Source organism: Dermacentor andersoni, chromosome 11, assembly GCF_023375885.2.
Source record: "Dermacentor andersoni chromosome 11, qqDerAnde1_hic_scaffold, whole genome shotgun sequence".
NCBI classification, from domain to species: Eukaryota; Metazoa; Arthropoda; class Arachnida; order Ixodida; family Ixodidae; genus Dermacentor; species Dermacentor andersoni.
In genome coordinates, this window is record NC_092824.1 from 33,940,477 (window position 1) to 33,961,460 (window position 20,984).

The 20,984-nt window shown below is 48.0% G+C and overlaps 1 protein-coding gene across 1 annotated transcript in view; it reads right to left on the reverse strand.

Annotated features, from left to right (window-relative positions):
* LOC140213976 (tyrosine-protein kinase SYK-like) overlaps nt 1-20,984 on the reverse strand; it is a 134,167-nt gene that overhangs the window by 4,782 nt on the left and 108,401 nt on the right. Inside the window, exons 2-6 of the mRNA XM_072285178.1 lie at nt 19,308-19,588; nt 15,509-15,708; nt 12,110-12,306; nt 7,325-7,460; nt 727-927 (exon numbers count right to left, since the gene is read on the reverse strand). Of these exons, the coding sequence (XP_072141279.1) occupies nt 727-927; nt 7,325-7,460; nt 12,110-12,306; nt 15,509-15,708; nt 19,308-19,588 (1,015 nt within the window). The remainder of the gene's footprint in view (nt 1-726; nt 928-7,324; nt 7,461-12,109; nt 12,307-15,508; nt 15,709-19,307; nt 19,589-20,984) is intronic.

The following is a 20,984-nucleotide window of genomic DNA, read 5'->3' on the forward strand; positions in this document are numbered from 1 at the left end:
CGATGGGGTGACCAGTCAGAAGGCTGTCCGACGTGCCCGCGACCGGGCCAGTGGGCTAGACCTGCCGGTCCCGACTTGGGACTAGCCGGGTGCGCGACGAGTTCGCGTCCTCGCCGGACTTCTAATAAAGTTCTTTCACTCACTTAGCAGTCAGATGACAAAGCTGAAACTGCGATGACAGAGCGACCTTGACCGCATCACGACATGGAACACATCTAGTGACCGAAGCTATTAAACAATTTGGCCCACTGGGCGCAGAAGGCATGACGACGACGGTATGACGAGAGTAAGATGATAAAGCAGCAACGACGACTATGGAATGACCATTACGGCATCACAACCACGTGGCCCAAGCTAGTAGACAGCTTGGGGCACTCGGTTGGCGTAACAAGATAGATAGATAGATAGATAGATAGATAGATAGATAGATAGATAGATAGATAGATAGATAGATAGATAGATAGATAGATAGATAGATAGATAGATAGATAGATAGATAGATAGATAGATAGATAGATAGATTCAAAACGGCTGAAGTAGGCAAAGAATGCTATACAAATAAATGAGCGAATAAATAAATGCACAAAAAACTTAATCAAGCAACGAGACAGTCGGTCAAATAAGCGTATTCATTTACCGTATCCTCTCTACGATGCGGCGTAAACATTCTCGTTTGCAACAAACGAAGTAGTCAGTGTGACAAACATTCACTTCAGGGCGGCTCACCTGCGGCGTGATGCTCGCGACGAGGCGGTTGAGGATGCCTGTGCGTGCAGTAGTGGTGGTGGTCGCGGCGAAGCTTCGCCGTTGCTCCGCTCTGCTGGCGGTGGTGGTCGGCTTGGCCACCAGCTGGCAGTCGGGGCGCACGCACGCCTCGGTCAGCGGGCACCAGAGACCGTCGCTGAACAAGGTGTAGTGGCTGATCAGCTGCAGAGATCCCATGTACACCGAATGAACTGAAGGCTGTCTCTCCGCCACCTTAAGGCGCTAGGATCACGATTTCAACGAAACTGCTCATCGCTTCTTCGTTTGCTTCTTTTTCTGTCGAAATTAAAACAATGAAAAATAGAGTATCTCTGTAAGAGCCCTTAGCGTGAACGCAGCAATGTATCCAACGCGATGACTCGCTTCTCCGAGTATCTTGACGTTCTTTATCTCCATCTTAGCATATTCAACGACCAACGCCGCAGCGTAACAAAGTGACCAAATGCGACTCATTAGCGCAGTCATATACGCACAAGTATTTCGTTATATAGAACGCAAACATTAGCTGTACTGTTAGTGGGGTAACATTAATATAGCAACATAATACCACATAGTTCCTATTTTAAATGTGAACCTGTCCCGACGCACACAGACACACACAGGTACACACGCCCACGCACACACGTGCTTGTGTGAGTGTGTGTGTGTGCGCGCTCAGGGACGCGCATTTCCTAGGTTCTTGATAAAAAGTAACAGATGGACAGCTTCTTGAATATCATTACCATAATTATCATCGTCAGCCCACTTTTTTTGTCCACTGCAGGACGGCGGTCTCTCTCAGCGATCACTAACTACCCCTGTTTTGCAGTAGCTCATCCCAACCTGCGCCAGCGCATTTCCTAATTCCATCACTTCACCTGATTTTCTGCCGTCCTCGCTGCGCTTCCATTTCTTGGCACCCATTCTTAAACTCCAATGGTCTACCGGTTACCTGCCGTACGCATTACATGGCCTGTTCAGCTCTACTTTCTTCTCTCAAAGTCAACTAGAATATCGTAGTTAACGTAAGATAACCCGTGCTTATTCCTTCTTCTTTTTTTTTTTTTTTTGCCCAGTGCATGGCAACTGCGACTTGAAAATCTCTAAGGTGTCAATATTATCGCGAACAGAGCCTTATAATCGAGAAACTGAGGTAAATGCAGGACATAATTAGAGACTCCCTTGGGACATTCAAGTACTTGCCCGATGACGAAAGCACTCCTCAGTTAAATTCTGTCACTGGTACTCGACCACTCGTTGCAAAAATCATCATTGTATTCTCTGACGAAATAAAATGCTACTTGTCCAGTTATATTTCGTTTTTAGAAAAATGTACTAATTGAAATTACCCTTGCGAACGACGCGGGCGGTCGAAAGGCTTCGTTTTCGCTCGACTCTGCGCCGCCCACGCTTTCGCGTTTCAACAGTTTCGTTATCGCGTAATGCCCCACTGCTTTTGCTGGCTCGCGAAACTCGCACAGACTGCAAGTAGCAGAGAATTCAACTTCCACGTGATCTCGCGAGATGGCCGAACGCTCTACGCCACTTGACCAAAAAGCAGCTGCAGCGGCGAATCCACCACCCTGTCTTGGCTCGGTGCCACCGTCTTTCCGGCGCCGTTTTACTCACCGACAGTAGCAAAGGGTGGTGATGGCTTATGCAACGTCACCACTCTCTCGACTGGGTGGCGGGAGATTTGAATTTCGAAAGAGGTATTCGGACCCTTCAGATGCAATTTCCTCGTAAACGATGCCCTTTCTTGGCACGAAACAAGCGCTGCGAGGTTTCTGGAATGGTATTTAAACAGCCTACGTTGACTTAGCATTTTCCTTTAGTGTCCTTTTAACACTCCCCATACGGGAGCCGATCCCAAAGATAGCGCAATGACGGGCCGACCCGAGGCGGAGGTGCAGTTCGCCATTAAGGTGCCCACATACACAGCTTCGCTAATCATCCTTCGTCACAGAGTGGAAAGGCACTGAGTTTTTTCAATGTTTTCTTCGGTGCACGACGTCACTGGCCTACCTGGCCGTTGCAGGTCTTGCACGCTCTCTCAACAGTCATCGAAGCGATTGCACCACTCGTGCGCACACTTTCAATGCGGAAGCCTTTATGCCCCATGAAGCGGGAAATCCGGCGTCCGACCGGCGTTAACATCCAATAGTACCAAAACCCACGCGACCAAGTGATGACGTCACTTTCCCAGCACTGGACCTGCTGCGGCGCGGGCTGCGAAATCCCACGATGAAGAGCCACGGCGTCGAACGGATGCCGTGCCTCACATTCGAAAAAGTTGACTTTGCCGAATTCTAAAATTGAGTGGACCCACGTTCAAGACACACCTGGCCCACTCCAAAAATTGACTTGGCCTGCCCTCAAAATTTGGCTGCCCCGCACCCGAAATTGATTTTGCCCAATTAAAAAAAAAGAGTTGACGCACGTTCAAAACCAACTTGGCCCATTCCCAAAATTGACTCAGCGCACCCTCAAAATTGACTTTGCCCAATTAGAGCACGTGACCAAGTTAGAAGGCTCGCGCGGAAGATTCATACTGCTTTCGCATTCAATGCGCGTAAGGAGGCTCAAGTGCCTCTGTAATTTTTTTCGATGAAGCACTGTTTCCATACACCTGGCGCAGCATATCTTGACCTTCCCTTGCCGTTCTACTAAATTTAACGCACAATTTCTCGTCCCTACGTTGTTCCAGTCCAACCGGAAGAGTGTTGTTGGACTACTTACTGCCTTTCTGCATGCCTGAACACGTCTGGACACAGCTTCGCGAACGGTAGCTGGTTCCCACCTCAGGTTTCACTGTCCGACTACCAACGAGTAGTACTAACTACAGAACATGACAGGAATATCTATAAGTTGCAAAGCGTTGTCTAGATACGTATAGGAGCGGACACTTGTTTTGGAGACGATATATATTGAAAAGAACAAGGGTGTTGCTGGTAATCGAGTTGAGATAAGAAGTAGAGCTAGTCTGTCAAGTGTAACAGATATTTGGGGCCAATGGAAGAGAATCTTGTGCCACCCTAGACTATCCTTATGAGCTGGAAGACGATTGGCGAATTTGCAGGAATAATATCGAGCCTGCTGGTGCTACGCAGGTGTACTTTGGATGACGCTGGGTGAGTGTTTCACGTTGCACTTGACGTAAATATGGCTGGTCATAATTAGGAGGCATGCTGCCATAGTACGACCGTGTTATCGAGGTAGATATCTACATATGCAGCTGCCACTGCAGTCGAGTAAATGAATACAAAGGTAAGTAATGAATACAGAAAGGAATATAAAGAAAATACTGACTTCTGGCCACGAGAATGAAAAGATGTCTTAATTATTCAGATCAAAGAGCAATATGCGTGTGTTGTTTTAGCTTTGGCCAGAGGCCATTCTTCAAGTGATTACCGCTGTCATCAAGTTATCGCACCAATAAATTTCTCGAATATCCTCACCGATTCTTGAGCAAAATAATCTCGCCTAATCACACTGCGCACGCGATACGAATATAGTTGTATATGCTTTTGAATGTAAGCGATCACCAGCGAATGCTACTGTACGCCTGGACATAAATAGCGGGTGGGATTGAACAGCACTATTATATTCGACGTACGAATGACCGCACTCGCCGCATGTTCGTTGTGATTTTGGTGTTACTTGTCTTCGTGAGCGGAACTTCTCACCAAAGAAAGGGTTACACTCTTCGCTCATACTTTTGGCAATGTTTGCTCCCTTGCCGTCACTACAGCCTAATTTAAAAAGTAATCTAAGCCGTCCGCTGCTATCTCTTGACCGTCTTTCTCGGGTTTTCCTTTGAGCGCCGGGTTCGGCCGGAAGAAGTAACGCCCACGCTGATTATGGCACCTGCCCCGAGGCGCGGGTCACTCCTAGGGCCAGTCAAAAAAAAAGCTGGCGTTTATTTACTCGCTGCAACACGGGCCCAGCAGCTGTTTATCCTCGTCAGGGTTAATATCGCCGCGCGGGAAGATTCATTTTGAATGAAGCTGCTGGCGACGCTGCAAAACCAAGCGGCGGGACAAAAAAGAAACGAAAATACAAGCATCAGTACGCTCCGCGGGACGACAGAAAGGGCCGCAAGAAAACAGCAGTCACAATGAAATGCCGAGTCTTCCTCGCCGCGGTAATGAATTTTTCATTTTATGCTCGTAGCCACGAAAACGAGAAGCGAGGGAAAACCGTTGCCCCCGCCGAAATTATTTCCAGACGCCAGCGAGGCCGTTTCGTTCAAACGCCCCGGACGGAGATGGGACGGAGAATCAGGCAGTTGAACACACACACACACTCACTCACACAAGCAACAAAGACAAAGGTGGCCCGAGGAACTCTATTGCTCCCAAGGGCTGTGTTGTTCTTGCTCATTCTTTTTGTTTGCTGTCGGCGTTCCAGGAACAAGAATTACATTTCTTGGCATTGGAAACGACATTCTCGGCATGCGTGCACCATTTTTCTCCAGTATGCGTACATGTATCCTCCAGGCCTTCTCGTGTTCATAGCTTCGCCAAAATAAAGAATTAAGAAAATGTCTATTCCTTGCAGGAGGCTTGCCCACGTGCCCTTGAGTAGAGGATAGGCTAAGAGTGGTGGCAATACGAAACTATGGAAGGAGGGTGCGCTGCGCAGATATTTCTGTTTCGAGGTGCAATTAAGATAACGTCACCGAATGGCTGGTACCGAGCAAATACTGAATTGTGTAGGCGTCCTTGTATTCGAAAACGCTATAAGGGAAAAGAGAATGTTCATTCATTTCAGAAGCCTCACCGGTTCACTTTTTGAACTGTGATGGAGCCCAGAAGGAATCACGGAGCACCAGTTTCATTCTTTCGAGATAAAGGAAATGGCATTCTCGTTGTCACCTCATTTTAATTAGCGCAATTGTTTAAAACGTTCCGGCTCGCAGTGGTAGCTCACTGGCTTTGCCGTAGTGTCGCGGAGGTCCAGGTCCCGCGATCGTTTCCGGCAGCCCAATTGCGACGGAGGCAGGGTGCGAAAACGCTTGTTAACCGCGCATTGGGTGGAGGGTGAAGAAACTCATGTGGTCAAACGCAACCTTGCGTCCACCGCTACGGTGTGCCTCGCAATGTGATTTGGTTTTCGCGCGTAAAATCCTTGAATTTAGCTATCTTTTCAAGGCAAGTTGCCGCCTCTGCAGTGTGGGCGAGCGAAAACGCACCCAACTCACTCTTATTTCCGTTATTCGACCTATGTTGCTTGCGTTCGCTCGCTGGTGATTCCGTTTGCCTAAAGCATGCTGTGTGTCAATAGCGCTTCGCAGATGTTTGAGCTGGTACTATTCGAAGACGCTTTTGTGTCGTATCTGAACTCGCGTGAAGAACTAACAAGAATTAAACTTATAATTCAGGAAAAGGGGCGCAAGTATATTTTCGAAATCTCGAAGGCCATTAGTCTCGACCAAAAAAGGCCTTCATTGGTCGAAGGCGTGTCAGTACTTCAATATTTTATGTTTGTTGAATGAAATATCAAGCAATATCAGATGAAAGCTAGACCAAGCTAAAGAAACTGAAGGTTGGCTATGGCGAGCTGCTAAAATACAGTCGCATCACTAATTGGTTGAGTGTAAAAGAGACGGGAACTGCAGCATCCGTATATGTTGTTGTCTATGCTATGTCCTCTAACGAGAAAAGCGAACTTTTTATAAGGCGTAGCAAGGGAGGTAATAATGTCTTTTTGTAAATGCACAATTAACGGAAGCGGGCATCGATGATGTAACTGTAACTGATCAACCGTATGACCTGCCACCACCTCCTACTTACCTCCCTAAAAATTTCTTTTAGGGTGTATCTTGCCATTCAAAAACTGCAGAGGGTGCATGCCAAGCATGCCAAATTAGAATAAATTCTGCGCATAGCACCGATTTTGTGATACCAATCTACATATCTGTAGGGAATGAAACTTGTGTTCTGCGTAAATTTTTCTAGAAATTCGCTGTTGCATAATGCGGAACAATGCCAAGCTGGATGTCTATGTGTATTGGGACAATGTACGGGGTTAAATATTTCTGAACCGGCAGTGGTCCTAGCATTCCTATTAAGTATGCAAGCATTAGCGCTGAGAAGCTCCAACTTTTTTATAACAGCAAATTTCCATAAATCATAATTGCTTCAAACCATGCGAGAAATGGAACAGTAAAGGTACAAAGCATGGCGCAGTTCCCACTGACTTAATTTGAAAGCGATACTGGCCACAGAAAGCGGTGTCTAGCAGTAAACAGTACAAGGCAAAAAAAAAACATAAATAAAGGGCAAAACGAAGCAGCATAATTCGTAGCAATGAATTTATACCAACCTGCCAAGCTGGCAACTCTGTCCGGTATTCTGGAGTTGTTATTATTAAAAAGATCAGTGAGTATCGCACGTAATCTTCGCCACTGCTCTACATTGCCCATATAACGCATGCCATCTTACTTCTACTGCGTGGTCTCAAAAAAAATTTTTGGTTTGTAGCGAGTGCTACCGTAAATATATGCCGATCGCTAGATAAGTTGCTAGCCTAGCAAGCAATGTGGGTTTGGTGGTATGGATTAGATAAGTTCGCGTACCGACATGATGCTGGGGAAGCGCTGCCCATCTTGGATGGCAAACTCGCCGCTTGGTGTCACGTCCACCTTGTAGTGCTTCACTGAGCCGCCGTGGCTGAGGCACAGGGCGTAGCTGCTGTCGTCCCGCTCCCGGACTCTGCAGAAACGACGCGACCCGACATTACCGTTAAATGGTACAAAGTCCAGCGATGACAGGTGCAACTTCTCCACGATCTAAAGATGCCAGTAGAAAAAGACTTGAGGTTATCATCACTGGTTGAATAAGAAATGTCACGAACGTGATTTCAGGGTCCCGACGAAGACAAGTATCGCTGCCGAAACATTGGCCCCAGACACATCTGTTGGTCGCTTTAATATGTGAGAGTGTTATGTAGGCGCCGTATTGTAGCCCAAGCTTATACGAGGCGTCGTCTCGCGATATAGGTGTGTGTTGTGAGTAGAGAACCAAGCACTCGCAGAAAAAACAGAGGAGCAGAGCAAATTGACGTTTCAGTGTTGGTACGAAGAGTCTGGTGTTGAACAGTGAAGACAGAAGGTTAGGGTGGCGCTTTATTTACTGATGGCTGAGGGCCCATATTTTCTCGCCGAGAGCGCCTTAGCCCAACGTTCTGCGACACACCTCCTGACGAGGAGCACACATTGTCTCGAGGTAAGGTACCACCCTTATTGTCTTCCTTAATTGTTAACCGAGGCCCGTATGGGTCCCGAAATGTCAATTTCGTTCTCATCGGTGTTCTTTTGGCAATTGCTCGTTGTTTAACGGACAACCCACATGATTATGCGGTGGTAAGTTGCTGCTCACTGCACGTGGTCTATCGTATAGCAAATATTTATATAACATCAGCCTCTATTGCCTGTGTGCCTTGTTACACTATGTTTCCTAACCCTGAGGTGACCTTAATTATGCCGCATGTAGGCTCTGGTATTTCGTGTATTATTTTGTTTCCTCAAGTTTGTGATCTGTTGCAGGGATTTTGATTTCTTATAATGTATGCTGTTACGTTTCGCCTACAACGCGCGGTAATGCCGGCGCGGATGCAACGGACGCCGGGGCTTTGTTCAAAGCGGCGGACATTTTGGCCCGTTCAACGACGCCGCAACGCCTACCCGCCAAGCGTGTCCAGGCGTGTTTCAGTGCCACGTGTCTTCGTGTGTGCGTGTGTGTGTGTGTGCCCTCGCTTGTCAAAGCGCGGCAGCCGGGGAGCGGAGTTCCCCGAATGAGGGGCCTGGAGGTCTCTCGGCTCAACCGCTCGCGCCGTCGTGGGCCCCTGCTGCGCCGTCCCGTGACCTTCATCCCGTGACCTTCCCTCCTTCCCTTTTGGACCGCGACGCCGAGAGTATAAGAGCAGCTGCCCCCGGACGCCAGGGGAGAGGCTCCGATTTGTACTGTTGAGTTACGTGCTCTCCCGTCTCTCCACTTCGGTCGACCTGACCGGCCGCTCTTTTGCTATGTTAGAATAAACCAGTTGTTCTGTTACCAGTCTTCTCATGCTTTGCCGGGACCTTCGGATGCTTCCCGTGCCCCAGGCCGCCAGGCCAACGCTACCCTTGGGGCTTGCGACCCATTGGCAATAACGGGCGTCAGCACCGAGACCCCAACAACTCGGGCCAGCGGTGCGATTTCCAACAATGCTTAATTCAGATGTTAAAATGTGTGTTTCGCGAACCATATGTGAATTTAACGTCTCCCGAGCAGACCAGGCCTCATCAGGCCTAATAAACCTCCGGTGTTTGCCCTCTAGAGACATTTTCCGAAAGGGGGTTAGGAGAAGAAGCAGGAAAAACGAAAGTGAAATACCAACTTCAGCTATACATCAGTAGGCCAGGCTTTTAGACCTGCGAATTTGCAAGTATTACCACGGGCTGAACTTCGGTAAACCCGGCATGCAACAAATACTGTAAACACGGGCCGCAAGTGCCGACGCCGTAATGAATTTCCAGCACCAGTGCCTCGATACGTGCTAGATAACACTTGAAGTTCTTTCACTCTTTGTGTTGAAAACAATATGTATTGCATTTTAAGGTTAGCAGATATTTAGCCTCTCAACTTTAGTGTACTCTCCCTGCACAGCCTATTGGCCTAGACAAGCGAACATAGCGAAAATTCTGCGACTGCTAGAGTGATATTGCCCTACCTATGGGTTTTGCTTGACATTGAAAGCGGGTGATATCTGCAGCGTGTATTCTAATTAAGTAAGCTAAATTATGTGTTATGTATGTGTGAACACTGCTAAAGTAGAGGCTTGCCCCCCCCCCCCCCCCCCCCCCCCACAGAAAGCTTGCGAGTTCATGTACTGAATACCGCGCCATCCTCGATACTTTACGCTGTTCGCCTGCACAACAAAATAATTTGACGAAGGGTGTTTTGCATACGGACGTACAAATAGATTAAATTTATTTCGTCTCTACTGTAGTCACCCTATATATTAAATATTGGGCCAAGTGAAGCATTCCGTGCATATAGCAGTTCAAAATTTATGTAAATACCTGATGCCTTGCGACATTGTAAACGCACTTACCAGACTTGGCCAGAAGAGAGCGCGAGACACAGGCAGCGCTTGATAACTATGCCTGTCTCTCTTTCTTTTTTGATGCCCACGTCTGTTAATCGTGTTTATGCGCGCGCAATGCTCAACCAGCTCGCCCACCTACCTGTCCTATCTGGTTATAATCACGTATTTCCTATCTTCTTTTTTTCGTGCGTCACATTGAACGCTTACTACGTTCGGAATTTTCTTAGTATAGTTATGTTGTGTTATTTTGTGATCGCGAAGCCTTCTCGAAAGCGTTCTTGTCACTCGTACCTCAAGGGCAGCATGACCAAGTCAGGGGTTAGTGCCTTTTTATCGGTGTCTCCGAAGACGATGTTTTACTTTAAACAGATAAAACAGAGTAAAACGCTAGCTCGAGTGTGTCGACTAGAAATCCCTGTTCGGGTCGATTAATGTGCCGACACGCAGCGCACTCTTTGCCGCACAACCCTTATAAAACCTCTCAGAGTGGCATATCTGTAGGAGGCTTTGGGTTTGGATGGGAGAAGGGGGAGGGGAGGGAGTGCTGCGGTGATTACCAACACCAATGACGCATCGTCCCCAAATGATGCTCGAAGCGACGACGCCACACATTGCCGCCCCGGGGAAGCGTGGGGGACGAGCTGTCATTAACCAACCGGAGAAGCGGGCGATGGCTATGCTCGCCCGTGCACGTTGCGCAATCTTGGACGGCCGTGGGAATTCCGTGGCCGTGCGCGCGTCGTTGATTCGAAATCGAAGCGCCGCACTCGGGGCGGGCCCGTATTACCGGCAGTCCACCGCCCGGGAGCCAGGTCTTGTACGAGAACCCATTATCCGTGTCCCAAAACAGCCGCGTCTTTGTGGCGTGCCATTAGGCTGAGGCCCTTTCCTGTGGTTCCTGTAGCTGTCGCGCGGTAGAGCGCAGTCTAATGAACCCTTTTTAGGGGAGGGGGGGGGGGGGGGTAGTGTCGTGCTCTGTACTGCGCTGCAATATAATCGTCGGCCTAAATGGTGTTCTCCTGCGTCACTGTCGCGTTATGTTCACTTAGGATAATCCTTTCTCATCCGCGCCAGTACGGAAACTGAGGGCTGTTTTGATAACTAGCTTTCGTATCTTTCAGACTCCTAGTGAACGGATGGGTTGATTACTGCGTGATTGTTTTTTTTTATTTGGATGATTCGAAATACGTTTCTCGCTATTCGACCTGAAAGTTGGGCTTTGAATGCACGGATGCATGTTTTGGTCATGGTTATTTCGTCTATAGTGTCAGAAGCAGGCAATACCTTCGACTCAGTTATTCAATTTACTTAGCGCGCACGCGCAAACGCACGCTGTCACAAGGATGCCCGCTGGTGTACAGTTCTTATATTTTAAAAACTGATTCCCGCTAACAATAACCCCGAAACCATTTTAATTTGACGTACAAACATTACACAATTGGGCATGTGTTTTAGTTGTGCCTCAGAGCCCCGTTATAATGTTTCTCTGTTTGCCATTGCACGCTACTGTAGCCTTTCAAATTATTCTACTTGTGCTTACACCATGTGCTAGTTTGAAATTGCTTTTGATGGTTCTGTTCTTGTGTTTATACCTCGTGTTCTTTTAAGACTCACCAGCCACATTCCAAGTAAGAAACATTTCAAACGGCCCTGAGCACTGGCTTCGGTTTGTCCTTATTCAAAGTGGGTACGTAGGACTCCACAGGATCGGTTATCATAAAATCCGAAACAGTACTCTAGAAAAGGGAGCACAGATCGAAAAGAACATAATAAACACTACACACGCGCGTCGCAAGAGCAAAAATAGGGGCATCACAGAAATCATCACAGGAAACATGTTCTGGTTATTCGGTAAAGACACCACATCACAACATGAGAGAGGACGGATGATATAAAGGAGAAGCAGGGAGGTCGACCAGATAAAACATTCACTTTGCTACCCTACACTGAGGTGTGGAGGAGCGAGATGTAGAAGGATACGGAAATAAAGATTCAGAAAAAAAAAACCAAAGCACATCCAGGCAATCACTGCTGCTTCCATGACAGGATGACACTTAGCACCTCTCAGTGTAAAGTCGCTTGAAGAGAGGCGGAATCTGACGCAGCTAACAGGCAAAAAATATTAGGTGTATCCAGACATGCACATAAATTTATAAGCGGATTGCGTAACATTGAACTGACACTACAAAAAAAAAAAAACACTCTCTTTCTTTGTGCTTTGCTTATCGCGGTGTGGTTCCGATCTAGGAGCACGCGATCGGCCTCAGCTCACAGGAATCGTCCGTCCAGGTGGCCCGCGTCCTGCAGTCGCCTCTCGGCGTCGGCTCGGCTCAGGCGCCCGTGGAACCAGGGTTGTATCTCGTGCAGGGTCTTGCTCAGCAGCGACCGCAGGTCCCCGGGGCCGGGGCTGCCTTCGGGACGCACTCCCTGCGGCGACGGCGGCGTGGGGCTGCCTTCCAGCTGCTGCTCCTGCGAGCGTAGCGAAGCGCGCGGCTGCTTTCGAGGCTTTTTTACCGTAACTACTTGTGTGTAAGGAGTCGTTACTAGCGCCCACGGAGACAAGCTCCCGGTCAAACTCGTCGCCTTTCCTTCCCTCTCTTTCTCTTATGGAAGCAATACAACCAATATAGATAGATAGATAGATAGATAGATAGATAGATAGATAGATAGATAGATAGATAGATAGATAGATAGATAGATAGATAGATAGATAGATAGATAGATAGATAGATAGATAGATAGATAGATAGGAAAAGACAGATTAATCATGGTCTCGCCCTGTTGGTTACCCTACACGTGAGTGAAGGATAACGGGTAAGACTGATAAAATGGAAGGAGGAGTGGCTGGGAGGTATTCAGAAATTTAGTTACCGCCTTTGTGGCCCTTGCACACTTGGTTTTACCAGCAAAGGCCCTAGAAACATTATTTCCAAGTTTCGAGGGCGCTATGCAGCGAAGAAAGTGCATGAAGTACAGGCAGCTGTAATATGTGTGAGAAGAAAGAGGGGATTCAGGTGCTAGATTTTGAGCAAATATATATAGAGAGAAATGAGATGAGAAAGGCACGGATGTCCACCGGAAGAGAACCTTATGGTTTGCTATTGCTATGCTACGCTGGGGGAAGGGTAATGAGAAAAATAAAAGCGCAAACAGTATCCGAGAAAGAAATGGGAAGAAGTCAACAGAGAATGAAGGCCGGGAAAGTACAACGGAATTTAACTATATAACTAAATAAGGCAATTATTAAGGTCACGATGAATTCCAATACTGAATAAAGTAAAAAGTGAACGAAATGGAAGAATAGACAAATTAACTGCCGGTGAGAGCGAAACCCATAACCTCCGCATGACGCGTGCGATGGCCCAGCAGCTGAGCTACGGTGACTGTTCTCGCGGCGTCCACCTTCAGTAGTATTTACGTACATACACATACGTATTTAGCTTCGCCCTGGGAGCCTTCGAGGTACTAATGATAAGGTGGTATCACTGAAACGCTGATTACAGCGCGAAGGTTACGTGGAATGTGATCCTGGAGGCGAGCAGCTGGCCAATTAATTGTATTCTTGCAAATCAATGAAGGCTCCGAGGATCAAGAACCTCTTTATGCGACAGGCTAGGCAAATGGAGTGTAAAAGTTGTTTTTTCGTGAAGTTCGTGCGAAGAAAAAATGTAAGTACGATGAGTCGACAGCTCAGAGGCAGGTAAGTAGGTAAGCAGCATTGATAAAGAAGTAGGTAAGCAGCGCTCATAAAGAAGCACCCATAGTATTTGCTGCGCAAGATATTAACTGAGTGGTTTTGAGAGCCGTCGTTGTGAAAATTATTGAGAACTTTGCAAGTTAAATGACCTCAGCCTTCGCGTGCAAATATGCACTGATTGACGAATTGTTCCTGTGGAATGATCGGCATGCAAGTGTGCAATGATGACGCGACCCGCTCACTTATGAGCGCTTTTTACGATGAGGGCAAACAGACGTAGGTAAAGTCTATTTGCCCAAATGGCAAGAAGCTTTTATTGTTCAGTGGCGTTCGCGTTTTGGGTGCATGAAAAATCTCGATGAGCTCAAATAGCACTGCGCTTCACTAACAACTCATAGCACAGATACGTGGCACCGGTATCATGACACTGCTCTCACCGACCGCATACCGTTTTGTGTCACATAGTGTGTGTTAGGTTGATACTGTGTAGTCCAACTTCTTCCTGCTCGCTCTTCCACGTTCCCTTCCCCCCAATGTTAGAGGCTAAATTTGATACGCTCTAAGCCGAAGTCTGTTTTTGGCCTGCGTTGTAAGACAACCCTGTTTAAAGGCAACAATGTTCGGGTAAAAACTACCAATAAGAATTCATAAATTTAGCATTAGCTTCTTTTAAGTAAGCTAGAATTTCAGTGTGTACTCGTGGTACCTTTTCTTTAACATTACGATGGCAGTCATTGCTGAGGTTTTCTAGGAGATTTAGCCAAATCACACAGAGGGTTAAGCAAGGACAAGCGTACTTGGCAACCTGGATTGCCGCGGACGCAAGAGGAACAGAGCGGATCCTGTTCTCCCACTCCTTCCTGAGCAACTCAGTACTTCTAACTACTTCTCACCCCCCTCATCACTGTACCGCTAGAGCCGCGACCAGCCAATGTTGAAGGACCATGCTTTAATGAAATGAAAGACTGAACTTTTCCAAAGAAGCTAAAGTAAAACGCCCTTTGGAGATAATGATTCAGGCAGTGGCAGGCGCGTTGATGCGTCCAAGGACTGGATCGTCGCGAGGAAGTGAGCACCAGAACGTTTGCTTTTTATAAGCTGCTACTTTGCACTGGGAAAGAAGAAAAGCGAGCGAAATGTACGATGGATGGTCATTAGAAGGAGGTAAAAAGGGAAGAATAAGGTGGCCTAATACACATGAGCAGTCAGTGCCACACCATCCTAAAATGGCAATGAGGCTCTCGTCTATCTTGTATTTCAAGCATCACACACTGTGCCCATCAATTGTGGCTGCCTACCTATGCTTGTTAATAATCCGGGCATTGTCGCGCGGACTATTGACCGCACACGTTGAGTGTTCCAGCCGCGGTCATTCACGTCCACGAGGGTTCGCGAAGGAAGCTTCGCTTTAAATGCTGCTGGCGATGATTATCGCCATAGCTGATGTAGCGGTACATATTGACACGTGTACTTATCTTTATCGGGCGACCACGTATCGCCACCTAACAAATGTAATCGCACAGCGCGGGACGCGCCTGCATGTATCCGAAGTTTCTGGAAAGTTATCGATGCTTCTACCCGGCTGTCTGTTGTCGCCGAACCTTGTGTTATCTGATTTCATCGCGTGACGCGAATGGTGTAGAACTTTGTGGAAGGCACGCGGGTCCGAACGATTAGTCTGGAACATTCGACGACTGCTGTATAAAAGCCGACGCGCTTGACTCGCTGATCAGATTTTCGACGATCGCCGACTGTGTTCGCCGCTATCGTTGTGCTTTAAGTGTAGCCTGTTTTGTGGGCACAGGTTCGCCCAATAAAGCTAGTTTTGTCTTTCACAGTACTGCTACTGCGTTCTTTAACGTCGCTACCACGTGACAATATTACGGTATTGTGGGTAGAGATACACGTCAGTGCTGTTTTCCCTCAGTAGCGCGAACAACGGATGCGCTCCGTTCCGACAAAGCGTCCACTCACGTCCATGCCCCACTGGCGTGCCTTGAGCAGCATGAAGGCGCGCACGGTGTCGTCCGAGAGCCCCCAGTGCGTGGGCGGCAGCATGGCGTCCCTGGCCCGATTGCAGGGCAGCGAAGGTCTCGTGGCCAGGCCTTGCACGCCCTCGAGCAGGGCCCACGGGTCGCGGAACTGCTGGCCCGGCAGGCCACACAGCTCCACGCCTGAGAGAAACACAGTGGCGGTCCATTTATCCCCTCCAGACGCTGTGTGCACAATTGTGTGCACCAATATAGGGTACGTCAAAAGGAAAAACTACCGACAAAATATATAGGTGTGTAAAGCGTTTCGGTTACAAATTGTAACCCTTCGGATTAAACGTTACAGCAAGTTTCGATAATCTATGTGAACCGTTTTAGTATAAAGAGTTGGAAAACAAGCATGCTTGCTCTAGGTGTCAGCATGTGGTCATGTAGTGGTTTCACCTCTGCTATATTTTTGGGATGTTTTATATCAGCAATATTTTTAAGTGGCCGCGTGGGTGGCTTCAGAATATCCTAGACATGAAATAGGTGATGTTCCTACAAATAGTTCAGTCGCATTAAGTCCACATTGTACAAACTTGTCCATAGTCGCTCAAGAACTGAAAACCCTTGAAGTTTTCTTCAGGGCTACGCTTTCTTACCATTCTGAAGATGAAAGAAATATGGTGACAATAGATTTTCTATTGACATTTTTAATTAGCACTTGACGGGGATGCTACCGAAATCACGTCTGACACTCGCACGTGCAGGTCACTGTGTAATGTCACGATCAAGCGAAGTGGGCCTTAAAGCTTTGTTAGGAAAGTCAGGATGCACTCAAATTGCTGCATAAGCTTACGGAGCGGTAAGAATGACGTAAAAAATGAGACACGACGTGGTATCCTGACGTCCAAACTGAGCATTTCTGATGGAGGCAAAGTTAATTTCACCTTCAGCGAGGAAGGATAACAGAAAGTGGGTGTCTGACCATTGACTCCTATGTTGCCTCCGTTTTCCAATAGAGAGCTCACCCATGCAGTAACTAGAAGGGCCAAAGTATCGCATGAGATCAGAGTTTTCGGCGGCACAAGTTCGCATGGGAATGTCGCAATTAAGGTAGGTCCAGCTATATACTGAGATTAATGCCCTATTTAGGACGGTGTGGACAGGCTTCGCACCACTACTCCGAGTCATTTTTCTTGTGTCACCGTCCATATTTTTTATCCGCTTGGATTGCCACGCAGCACAAATTCAGCGTGAAATTAAATATAAGCATGACGGCACGTTTCATGTGGATACTGCAACGGTGACTTGTAGAATATGTTGTCCATATTCAATCGTTCAGTCTTTAGGTTGGTCATTGTTCAATTTCACACGTCTAAGTGCACGTTACTGTATTTGTACAAGGGAACGTCCGATGTAGGTGACGGGCATATGTTGCAGGACGCAGGAGCTGATGCACTTCGGGCACTGGTAGTTATGTTCACAGGGTTGACTCCAAGGTCAAGTGACGGCTGGTGTAAGGACCACCCCGGCCCTAAGACTCCGGAGAGAAAGTTCCTTCACCCGAGAATGATTGTGGGGAAGTGAGCAGACATAAGGGGAAAGGGGGGACGAGTACACGCGTGTCTCGGCGGGCGATAGAGTTTCGGGCAATGTGAACGGAGCGAGGGTCAGAGGGAAGCGAAGAAAGGAGGCTTATAGGTGTCGAGAAAGAGTGAGCGATGCGGTCTGCAATATCATTGTTCTGATCACGGCCATGCGCTTGCATCAAGAAGTAAACAGCAATTTTCACACGTCTGAATTTGTTAATTTTACGAATCTGATCATAAATAGGTAGGCAATGGTTTTGTTACTTGTTTGGGCTGCCTAGCCGCGCCGAGAGTGTTAGCATCTTAAGCAGGTAAATGAGGGTTTCTATAAAATCCTGTATAGGCTACAGCTCAAATAATACGGGGTCTGAAAAGTCCGTCGCAGAGCGACGCGAGGTTTGGATTTCAGGGTGTCTCGGACTCGTGTAACTGATTTGTCATCCTCTTAGATTAATCACCATGTCCGTGTAGATCACACAGTATCCCGTAGGTAGGCTGGTCTTACATGCAGGAATTGGTTGAACTCGCCGGTGGAGCTTTGTCGTCTTGTTAGTGACCACTGATGTTTGATTCCATAGTGCAAGATTGTGCTAGCTCGTAGTCGTGGAACAATCTCTGCAGAAATAGGAACGGCGTGGCGTGGCGGTCGGTGTGTGGCATCTTTTGAGCTATCTTGCTTGCTCTCGCTGCTCAACAAGCTCAGTAATGGCGTTAAGTTGCGCGTGCTCTTGTAGAGTTGGTACATGCGTTACACGGCGGATGGCCGTAATTGCCCTCATGAGGCTTGTGTAGATGATATCAAGTTTGTCCCACTGCTGAGCAGCCAGTCGGTGTTGCGCGTGTCACCGCCATTCCGACAGATTGATCTGCTTATTAGCAACACAGATTTGTGGCGTTTTATGACTTAATTGCTTGTCCCGGAAATTTCCGAAAGAGCGCTTGAGTGTGGCCCCAGTTGAGTGGCTCACTCACTAGGACTGCGCAGGGACAGCGTGCGTGTGTTGTTGTTGTCTTGGCGGAATGACAAGTATATTGATTATATAATAATTATTAGGCTAGGCCGAAGAAAGCATTCGGACACAAAACACGTTCTGTTTTAAACGCTGTAGTGAGTCTTCCAAGTTTATGGAATTTAGTTTCTCCCGTTTCGGCGAAACTAAGCCCGCAATTCAATTATTTGCGCGATCATTCAGTAGAAATCCACAAATACGTTTACGATCAGCACAGTCTAGTAGAGAAAATCTTCAAGGCGCAAAGAAGTGCATGAAAACGCAAATTTATTGTCTTCCACCCAACAGTGCTGCAAGGTGTACGATTTCATGAAACCGGTATTGGTTTACAGCAGGAAAGATTCGAAACTTTTTTTCGCCTAAGAAGCATTCTTTTTACCCACCGATACGTGTTTTCTTGCAACTTCGGATATATTGTTTTTAATTATGGGATTTCACATGCAAAACAACGATCTGATTATGAGGCACGCCGTAGTGGGGGACTCCAAAAACTTGGACCACCTGTGGATCCTTAAAATTCACCTGAAGCTAAGTACAAGGGTGCTTTGTCATTTCACCTCCAACGAAATGCGGCCGCCGTGGCCAGAATTTGATACGGCGACCTCGTGCTTAGCAGCGCAACACCATAGCCACTAAACCACCAACGGCGGGTAACTTCGGGCTGATTTCGGGTGGATGGATGCCAGACTAACCCCGCCTGTAGCAACGCCATCACTATCGCCACCGTCGGGTAGGAATAATTTTTTTTTTCATTAGCGTTTTTTCACCTCAAGCGATGCGCGATAGCAGGACACTTGCCACGTACATTTAGACGGCAGCCACGCTTTTGTCTTCGCCCAGTAAGGCGATTGCGGCAGTGATGACGAAGACGCACAGCATTTTCTTTCAGTGCATCCTCTGCGTGCTTCCGCTAAACATACAAACTAGGAAAGCGCACCAGTCGTCCACCAGAGTGTTCTGCATGTTCCGAGCGGCAGGAGGTCCCACCTTTAACGTCGCAGTGCTTGTAACTGTACTTTAACATCAGGCTCGTGTATTGGTGTGTTTGTGGTGTGTCTACGTAAGGCACTCTTCAAGAAACAACGAATAGCCGCGGCGCCGCATTTGTATGCCAACGCACCCCTTTCATCGCAAGCATAAATAAAAATTAAAAAAAAAACAAAGATGGCAAACGCTGCCCAGACAGCGGCTCTCTCACCAGCCCCGGCGAGCCTGCGTATCCGGTAGTGAAGCACGCTGCGGTCGAAGCAGAGCGAGAGCACATAGTCGGGCCCGCTTCGGCGCAGCAGGTACAGGCCGTCGGCACACCCCCGCTCCCAGAGGATCCACTCGGCCGTCTCCCGGCTCACGGCGCCGTAGAAGCAGGCCGCCTCCTCCAGGGGCTCCACGGCCGGGTCGCCCCCGTCGCCGTCGTCGTCGCCGGCGCCGCAGCACGAGGGCTCGGCCGACAGCGTCACGCCGCCGCCCGCGCTGCCAGCCCTGAGGCGCGGCGGTGGAGAACGGCGTTAGAGGAGCGACCGGAGTGATCGGTCTTTAATTATGCCTCCTAGACCATAGCTTCCTCATCGTAGTACTGGGACACGCGGACATAGGAATAACATACACATTCGGACAAGCGCCCGTCTCGTCGCATTTCGTTGGGTGCGCTAAACAGATTCACAGACACACACGTTTGTCAGTGACAACCTGTGCGGGAAAGAAAGAAACGAGAGGGAAAAAAGAGAGGGAGGTTAGTCAGTGTAAGTCACCTTGTGCTCAGAAAAGGGGTGAACTGAATGAAATGTGAAAGGAGCAACGAAATATACAGAGGGAAGAAGTCACATAATAACGCGATGGAACGCGCTACAACTTTCTGAGTCGGTTGAACAATTCTACGTCCTTAAGTATGGAATAGCACGTTCGAACCAAACAACTTAAGAATAAAAAAATTCGGTAGATCTAGACTTAAGATTGCTTCCTTGTGCGAATGGGAAATCATTCTACCGTTTGTAGACCTCGGAACGTCGTGAACAAGCTTCGTACACTCATGACCTGGCGCCACCTCCTCCCCATTGGCTGCGCCATCACGTGGCCAATGACGCACGCACTACGCTCTTAAACAAATTTATACCCTTTGGGTTGTATCTTGCTGCACAACAATAATCGTCGTCTGTCTTGCTTGCGTTTCCGTTCTTGAAAACGCTGCGCTCGCTACTTTCCTGTCGAGAATGCTAGGTCATGCTGAAACGCGCATGCCTTTCGTTACTTGGAGGTACCGGGCTCACAGCGCTAAAGCAAGGAAATGCGGTCAAGAAAGATTACGATTATCGCTGCGTGGCAAGACACGACCTAAAGGGTGCAATTTTGTTTAAAGAGTGTCGGCACACTTTTATCCAGCCAGGACCGTGGAGCCACCGTGGCGTCGGAGAGGCTGACCCATCTCGCGCCCCGTAAGCCCTAATATGATTGCCACCCAGACCGAAACGTAAGAAATGTTATTTTCAAAGCCAATAATTTCATTTGTTTACGGGTACCTCCCTGAGAAACTTAACATTGTTGTTTGGACTAACCAGCTTTTGTTTTCCAATTCGCTTAGCTGTAACATTAGCAGAGCACTGTCATTAAAACCGTGAGCGGGCTGCAGCTGGTTCGACTCTCTGTCATTCGTGAAGGGCAGTTGTGCTGCGTTTTTGCGGATGGAGCTTCAATTTCGTTCAACCCGCTGTGGTTGCCTAGTGGCTATGGTGTTAGGCTGCTAAGCACGAGGTCGCGGGAAAACCCGGCCACGGCGGCCGCATTTCAATGGGGGCGAAATGCGAACACTCCCGTGTACTTAGATTTAGGTGCACGTTAAGGAACCCCAGGTGGTCGAAATTTCCGAACTCCCCCACTACGG